The sequence below is a fragment of the Somniosus microcephalus genome, unplaced genomic scaffold, assembly GCF_052327205.1.
Source record: "Somniosus microcephalus isolate GS21.2 unplaced genomic scaffold, FLI_Smic_1.0 unresolved_chr1, whole genome shotgun sequence".
Lineage (NCBI taxonomy): Eukaryota > Metazoa > Chordata > Chondrichthyes > Squaliformes > Somniosidae > Somniosus > Somniosus microcephalus.
Genome location: NW_028225179.1, coordinates 152,404,806 through 152,413,848, shown reverse-complemented (window position 1 = coordinate 152,413,848; position 9,043 = coordinate 152,404,806). Strand labels below are relative to the sequence as shown.

At 46.5% G+C, this 9,043-nt stretch overlaps 1 protein-coding gene across 2 annotated transcripts in view; it reads right to left on the bottom strand.

Annotated features, from left to right (window-relative positions):
• Positions 1-3,902: 3,902 nt before the first annotated feature.
• Positions 3,903-9,043, bottom strand: part of LOC147096267 (butyrophilin subfamily 3 member A3-like) — a 42,968-nt gene continuing 37,827 nt past the window's right edge. For both annotated transcript variants that reach the window (XM_085975123.1, XM_085975124.1), the window contains one exon: positions 3,903-5,435. In XM_085975123.1, the coding sequence (XP_085831249.1) occupies positions 4,912-5,435 (524 nt within the window). In that variant the 3' untranslated portion in view covers positions 3,903-4,911. The remainder of the gene's footprint in view (positions 5,436-9,043) is intronic.

The following is a 9,043-nucleotide window of genomic DNA, read 5'->3' as shown; positions in this document are numbered from 1 at the left end:
ATAAGTCTTTACTGATGGAAGTCAATAGTGAAACTGAAAACAGAGGCTCACTAGCGCCTTTTATACAGGGGTGGTCACTGCCGGTACTGCAGCCTGAGACCAGTTATTCTCTTAAAGGTACATACACAACACTTCTTAAATGTCTTAATGATATTTTTTGAAAAGTCGATAAAAAGTAATAACTCCTACAAATCCTTCCCGCCTTCCCCCTCTTCAACAGCATGGTTGCATGTTTGTGTAAAGCTACTCACTTCAGTCGATCGTTCAAAATCAAATATTGAGAAATTTCAATTTTAAAATGTTTTAAGCATTTCAGACCCTCTTTAAAAGCGTTTGGACTTCAAGACCTAGTTGAAACTTGTTTAGATAAGGGGAAAATTGATTTTTGTTTCTGTTTCTTCCAAAATCATATTTGAAACTTAGGGGGGAAAAAAGTGTTTTGAAGACTCATTTTTTGTGAAAAGTTCATTAAAAATCTTTAAATTCTTCTAAGTCTCGTTGCAGCTTTGACAGGAGTTGCTCCAAGTTTCTCTTTCCCTCTTCAACGCTGTCATTAAACATACAACAAAAAATAATAAAATAAACTCTAACTCCAAATGGAGCTCAAATAAGAAAGTGAATAAAGTGGTTAAACTTCCTAAGAAGGCAGTGAGGTTTTCTATCCCCAGCCTTGGCGATGATTTGGGCTCATTTTTGGGGAAGTTGTTTCCTCTTTTTCTGCTGTCATTCCCTCCATCTCTCGCAGACTCTGAGGTCCAAACAGTGGCACAAACTTTTCCCCCTCTCTCATAACATGATTTGAATAACCCTGATGGACTCTTTCTAAAAGGGGACAACACCTGGCAAAATTTAACTGGAACTGACTGCGGGACATTCAACATCACTTTCCCCTATGTTTTTCTGGCTTAAAACAATTCTTTGAATTTTCTTTAAAATTCTTATTTTTGTTTCACTGAGGGCCTAAAACTTGTTTGCTTTAGCCTCTTTCCAGCAGCCATTGCACATGTGCTACGCCTCCACCTGTGATGTTCCAAAGTGCGGCCTCCGCTCAGTCCCTGGGAACGACTACACACATCTGGAACCTTACCCCACTCTCTGTCCCCCTCTCTCTGTCCCTCTGTTCCCCAGGTCTCATTCTCTCTCCCCCCAGTCTCTCTCTCCCTAGTCTCTCTCTCTCCCCAGTCTCTCTCTCTCTCCCCAGTCTCTCTCTCTCTCTCCCCCCAGTCTCTCTCTCCCCCCCCAGTCTCTCTCTCCCCCCCCCGTCTCTCTCTCTCCCCCGTCTCTCTCTCCCCCCCGTCTCTCTCCCCCCCCGTCTCTCTCTCTCCCCCCCCGTGTCTCTCTCCCCCCCCGTGTCTCTCTCCCCCCGTGTCTCTCTCCCCCCCGTGTCTCTCTCCCCCCCCGTGTCTCTCTCTCCCCCCGTGTCTCTCCCCCCCGTCTCTCTCTCCCCCGTCTCTCACTCTCTCGTCTCTCTCTCCCCCGTCTCTCACTCTCTCGTCTCTCTCCCCCCGTCTCTCTCTCTCTCCGTCTCTCTCCCCAGTCTCTCTCTCTCCAGTCTCTCCCCGTTTCTCTCTCTCCCCAGTCTCTCTCTCTCCATCATCGCTCTCTCTCCCGTCTCTCTCTCTCTCCACAGTCTCTCTCCCCGTCTCTCTCTCTCCGGTCTCTCCCTCTCCCCAGTCTCTCACTCTCGTCTCGCTCTCTCTTAGTCTCTCTCCCCCCCCCCCGTCTCTTTCTCTCTCGTCTCTCTCTTTCCCCAAGTCTCTCTCGCTCTCTCCCAGTAGGATTGGGATAAGGAGAAATTTCTTCACTCAGAGGGTGGTGAATCTTTGAAATTCTCTACCCCAGAGGGCTGTGGAGGCTCAGTCATTGAGTATATTCAAGACAGCGATCGATAGATTTTTGGATATTAAGGGAATCAAGGGATATGGGGACAGTGCAGGAAAGTGGAGTTGAGGTAGAAGATCTTATTGAATGGTGGAGCAGGCTCGAGGGGTAAAATGGCCTACTCCTGCTATTTCTTATGTTCTCTCTCTCTCTCCCCCCCCCCAGTCTCTCTGTCTCTCCCCCAGTCTCCCTCCTCTGATTCCCCCTCTCCCATTTTGATCCTCGATCTTCACCCCACCTGCCACCAACGGATCCCCTGACCTCTGCATGGAACCGACGAAAGCGTGGTCCAACTGGATACTGCACATGCGCGGCTCCGGTATACGCTGCCCGCTCAAAATTCAAGGGAGAAAACCAAATCCGGCATTACACAGCAACCCATCAACCATCAGAACACACACTTCAAGAGCTGCAATTGCGATCGGCTCTGAGGTCACAAGACTCACAAACGAGTCAGTCCAGATTTCCGGGGCCATTGTGTATTAGCCCCTCTCCCGCTCCAGCTGCTGTCTAGTTCGGCATTTCAAATCAACTGCGCATGAGCGCGGGGATTAGTGCGCACGCACCCACGCACCTTAAGAGGCAACAGTGCCCCCAAGATATAAAACTGAAAATGTGGGGCCAGCAAGATAACCACCCTGCTTGAAGACGTGGTGAGGTGATTTATGTAGACCCCACTCCAGGATCCATTTGGATTTGTCTCCCGGAATGGTATGGGTTTCCTGCAGGATGCACACCACATGCTTCCCTTCCCGAAGAACTAAAAAGTTGTTGAATCTGTGGCAGGCCTCTCTGCTGCCATTAATGTTGAGGCTGGCTATGACTATCTTCATGACAAAAGCAGAGTGCAACCTCGGCCAAAACATCAATAATATGAGGAGCCCAGCACAGCCCATCCCAGTCAACATCCTCGCCCGTGGCCAAGGTTTTGATGGCGTGCAGATGGACTGGATGAGCAATGCCAGCTCTGACCAATGGTCGATGGCCAGCTACATCTTGTTGCAGCAATAACAGGTACTTCCAAGAAACTCCTGGAGTTCCTCAATGGGGATGATGGGGGACTTGGTCGGGGGCACGAGGGAATCCACTGCCTCACTGGCGATGGACTCTAAATTGTCCCTGGTGCCCACCGAGTTGCCATCTTCCTCCATGTCACTGCCGACTGAGACCGAACCACCCACCGTGGAGAGTGCCGCTACTGGATCGGGCATTCAAACCGGCTCTACTATGCTGCGTTAGTTTAGCTCAGTACTGGGCGTCTAGATTAGCCTCACTATTTAGTCTCGCATATGAATTATGACCACCTGAGTGAGGTACTGGAGGACTGGTGCTGCCCTTGGATTCAACCAGCATAAGTCACTGCTTTGAGAAGGGAGAAAGTGGAAGAACAATGTGTCCCTCCCCACCTCCAGCGCAGCCCATGCAAAAAAACAGCATTGTTTATGTACTTCCAGAGTTATCTACATAGCGCTTCATGTGTATCCCTGAACCTTGTGTGACCTTTATGTACCTTGACTGACCCTGCTATATAAACCTTGTAGTGATTATAAAAACTTAAGGGAGGATTTTCCCCCCAAATTCCCACCTGAAAACGAGCAGTCCTGAGGCAGAGTGTGCAGGAAAATCAGATGGGGAGGCCTCCCATCAAATCTCCACTAACATTTTCTCTGCTCCCACTGCTGCGGATGGCAGACAGCTACCCATCTGCCCCGCTGCATGTAAATCAATAGAGGGCGAGGCCTAGGAATCCAGACAATTTCCTTCATTCCCACATCTGCTGCCAATGGAGGGAGGAGGAGGAGGCCGGATGGAAGTGGTCGGGGGACTGTGGTGGCAACAGACATCATGATTGAGTTTCTTGATGCCAAGTACGAGATATAGCCACCTCTCCCTCTTTCAAATCTTCTGAGTGCTATTTTTTTTCCAACTGGCTCACTAATTGGCAATTCTAAATATTAATCTGAAACATTTAGCAGACTTCTGCCCCCTTGATGCGCCATCAATTACTCAAAAGACTGAGGTTGAGCGAGTAACAATCAGGCTTTTATTAACTAAAGAATGAAGGTCTTGTCTCGAGTGGTCGACCCGTCCAGAATACTAAGGGACTGGGAGGTAGTCACTTATATACCTGGAATAGTGGGAGGAGTCAGCCGAGGCATGTCCAGACCTGTACCTAGTGGAATACACATACAGACACAGACAGGTTATAACAGTGGTTTACCACACCCCTTTAACACTGGCCGCACCTATTTCAGTTGCGGCAACAGATGTCCCACTACAGAAGCTCAATATTTCCCAATCCCACAGCACCAGAGTCCCAGTGGAAGGGCGGAGATAACGCTGGGAGTTGACTACACCCAAGAAAATGGGACAGGGTCAGTGTGTGGTTTGACCAGCGTGCAAAAGTCCCACTCACCGTCGTGATCCCACACTTGAGGAAAATCTCTCGCCAACGTTCTTGTACAGTGCTACATCGCCATTATGGTGGCCAACAATCTGAGGAGTGAACTGTAGATCTGATTCTGTGCTGACAGACACAAGTGACATCAACAGACTACAAACTAATTGAAGACCCAAGGTCTCAGGTTACAGGGACGCTTTTATAATCTGGTAGCAGATGGGTGGCAAATCCATCACTTACCAGAGCCTGATGTTCTCTTGGCTTATCAGTGGTTTAAAGGGGTGAAACCTTCACTTCCCATTCTGTATCTGATAAAATATGGGATCTTTAATCTGTTATTCGTTTTTTATTTTATATCAAACACAAACATGGAGTGGGCTGCCCTGCTGAGAACTGAATTTACATTATTTAAAGCTCATACAATCAGAAGGTATTTTATTAAAGGGTAGATTCCAGCAAACTCCCACAATAATTGTCAGAGTCACCCAGCAGCATTTTAGATATTTTATAAAATCTTTTCTTAAAAGGGCAAATTAACTTTTTAATATTTACATATTTGACAGGTTCCTTTGACTGTTGAACTGGAAAGTATTTTGGAGAAACCTCGAGGCCAGAGACCTTTTAAAGAACTAATGCTGCACTGGGCAGATTCTCAGCCATTTGTTACGATGAGCCGTATAGAAAAAAGGATAAACTTTCTCCGTGAATTCGTTCCCAGTGAAAGTGCAGAGGTAAGACGTTGTGTTCGCACTGTAGAATGAAACTATCCCAGACTCATAACTGAGATAAACTCCAATCTTCCTGGGAATCTCACTGGCAGGGATATCTGATTGATTTGCGAAGTTTGCCTGAAATTGATCCTCAATCTGCCCGATGGTCCAGAATCCATTCCCCGGTATCAGTTTCATCTCTGTCTTCCTCTCCACAGACTCTGTGGCCACTCCCAGAGTCCAGTGCCGATTCCCCGCCACCTCCACCTCCCAGTAGTGACTCCCCGATGTGAATCCCTCTGATCCCAGCACAGATTCCCAGGCTGTAAACCTCTCCTCATTGTCAGGGAGACTCCTCGCTGTCGGGGTCAATTTCACCTTCTTCAGATCCTTAGACACCTCAAGCCATGGATTTGCTGTTTCTGTATCCAGGGTTACAGAGACTGGGAAGAAAAGGGCAGAATTAAAACTGAAGTACAGGTTCTGAGGCTAGATTAAAACAATCAACTGTAAATGCCAAATGAAGCAAGAGGACTTGTAGCAAGAATCACAACTCGGAGAACAACTACTTACACCTCTGTAGCACTCCTGGCTGACACAAAGATGCCTGAAAGCACTTTACAGAGAGGCAGCAAATAGGGAGCGGCAGGGTTTCAACAGGAAGCCTTTTAGGAGGGATTTTAAAGTAGGGAGGGACGTGTCAGAGTGGACAGATTTAGAGAGAGTTCCAAAGGGAAGGGGTGTGGTGGATGAAAGAGCTGGTAATACATTTTAATTTGTGAAGAGTGGGGAAAGCAAGGCTCAGGTGGATAAAACTGCAAATTAGGGTATTAGCAGTAGTGGAGTGGATGTAGAAGTATAAGTGGTCAATGCAAAAGAAATGGTAAAGTAATAGAAAGCAAAAAGTTCTGACAAAAGTTATCAACTTGGAATGTGAAGCCTGCCATCCTTTCTTCACAACTGCTGCCTGGCCTGAGTATTTTCAGCATTTTCTGTTTTTATTGATCGTAAAAAATTATTGATCTAGCGATCCAAAACCAAACATCCATGAAGCATCAGCAGCAAAATCGTATACCATCACACTCTGTAACCTCATGGCCCAACATAGCCCTCATTCCACCATCAAGCCAGAAGACCAACCCTGATTCAATAGAAAAAGTGTAGAAGGGCGAGCCAAGAACGGCACCAGCATATCTTCGAATGAGACAACATCCTTGTCAAGCTACAATACAGGGCTACCTGCGCGCTAAATACCAAAAGCAGTAGGCTGCAGATAGGGCTAAGCAGTCCTATAACCAACAGATCAGAACAAAGTTCTGTAGTGCTACCATATCCGGTTAATAATGGTGGTGGTCGATCAAGTGATGGACACTCCATGAGCATCCTCAACTGTGGTGGAGCCCTGCAGATGAGTGCAAGAGACAAGGCTGAAGTATTTGAAAGCCTCTTTAGTCAATAGTGCAGAGTAGACAAGCCTACTCTACCTTCTTTCAAGATCCCCACCATCATAAATGGCAGCATCCAGCCAAATCAGCTTAGCCCCCCCAACCAAACTATTCCAGTATGACACTGGCACCTGCTAGGCAATATGAAAAATTGCCCAGGTATGTCAAACCCATAAAAAGGAGAAATCTTACCTGGCTAATAATCATTATATTTGGCTCCTCCTAATCATCAGTAAACTAAAGAGTGAGTAATCAAGCAACATCTACTCAGCTTGGGTTGTGCCAGAACCAGTCAGGTCCAGACTATGTCACAGCTTTGATACAAGCCTGGACAAGCGTTGCATGCAGAGGAAAGAGTAACTGTGGTCAACATCAAGACAGCACTTGATCAAATATGGCAAGGATCCCAAGTAAAACTGAAGTCAATGGGGATCATAGAGAAACCCCTCAGAGGCTAGAGTCATGCCTGATGCAAAGGAAGATGGTTGTGGTTGTTGGAGCCCTATTATCTTAGCTCCAGGTAATCACTGCCAAGGTTTACATAGAAACATAGAAGATAGGAGCAGGAGTAGGCCATTCGGCACCTCGAGCCTGCTCCGCCATTCAATGAGATCATGGCTGATCATCCAAGCTCAGTAGCCTGTCCCTACCTTCTTCCCACATCCCTTGATCCCTTTAGCCTTAAGAAATATATCGAACTCCTTGAATATATTTAATGAATTGGCCTCTACTGCCTTCTGTGGTAGAGAATTCCACAGGTTCACCACGCTCTGGGTGAAGAAATACCTCATCTCTGTCCTAAATGGCTTACCCCTATCTTTAGACTGTAACCCCTGGTTCTGGACTCCCCGGCCATCGGGAACATCCTTCCTGCATCTAGCCTGTCTAGTCCTATTAGAATTTTATAAGTTTCAATGAGATCCCCTCTCATTCTTCTAAACTCCAGCGAGTATAAGCCCAATCGACCCAAACTCTCCTCATACGTCATTCCTGCCATCCCAGGTATCAGTCTGGTGAATCTTCACTGCACTCCCTCCATGGCAAGAACATCCTTCCTCAGATAAGGCGACCAAAACTGCACACAATACTCAAGGTGTGGTCTCACCAAGGCCCTGTACAACTGCAGCAAGACATCCTTGCTCCTGTACTCAAACCCTCTCACTATGAAGGCCAGCATACCATTTGCCTTCTTACCCGCCTGCTGCACCTGCATGCTTACCTTCAGCGACTGGTGCACAAGGACACCCAGGTCTTGTTGCACTTCCCCTTCTCCCAATCTATTGCCGTTCAGATAATAATCTGCCTTCCTGTTTTTGCCACCAAAGTGGATAACCTCACATTTATCCATATTATACTGCATCTGCCATGCAACTGCCCAATCACCCAACCTGTCCAAATCATACTGGAGTTTCTCGGCATCCTCCTCACAGCACCCACGCCCACCCAGCTTTGTGTCGTCTGCAAACTTGGAGATATTACATCTAGTTCCCTCATCTAGATCATTAATATATATTGTGAATAGCTGGGGTCCTAGCACCGATCCCTGCGGTGCCCCACTAGTCACTGCCTGCCACTCGGAAAAAGACCCGTTTATTCCAACTCTGCTTCCTGTCTGCCAACCAGTTCTCTATCCAAGTCAGTACCTTGCCCCCAATCCTTTGTGCTTTAACTTTACACGCCAATCTCTTATGTGGGACCTTATCGAAAGCCTTCTGAAAGTCCAAATACACCACATCTACTGGTTCTCCCTTATCTATTCTACCAGTTACATCCTCAAAAAATTCTAGATTAGTCAAGCATGATTTACCTTTTGTAAATCCAGGTTGACCTTATCCGATCCTGTCACTGTTTTCCAAGTGCTCTGCTATTACATCTTTTATAATGGACTTTAGCATTTTCCCCACTACCGATGTCAGGCTTACCAGTCTATAATTCCCCGTTTTCTCTCTACCACCTTTTTTGAATAGTGGGATAACATTAGCTACCCTCCAATCCATGGGAACTGTTCCAGAGTCTATAGAATTTTGGAAGATGACCAGCAATGCATCTACTATTTCTAGGGCTACTTCCTTAAGTACCCTAGGATGTAGATTATCAGGCCCTGGAGATTTATCGGCCTTCAGTCCCGTCAATTTCCCTAACACCATTTCCCTACAAATACTGATTTCATTCAGTTCCTCCCTCTCATTAGACCCTATGTTCCCCGACATCTCTGGGAGGTTATTTGTGTCCTCCTTTGTGAAGACAGAACCAAAGTATGTATTTAATTGGTCTGCCATTTCTTTGTTCCCCATTATAAATTCCCCTGATTCTGAGTGCAAGGGACCTACGCTTGACTTCGCCAATCTTTTTCTCTTCACATATCTATAAAAGCTTTTACAGTCAGTTTTTATGTTCCTGAAAGCTTACTCTCATACTCTATTTTCCCCCTTTTAATTAATCTCTTTGTCCTCCTTTGCTGAATCCTAAACTGCCCCCAATCCTCAGGTTTGTCAGGGCAGCATCCGTGGCCCAACTATCTTGAGCTGTTTCATCAGTGACATTCCATCCATCATATGTTCAGGAGCAGGCCTATTCACTTAATATTCAACAAGGTTCAGCTCCAT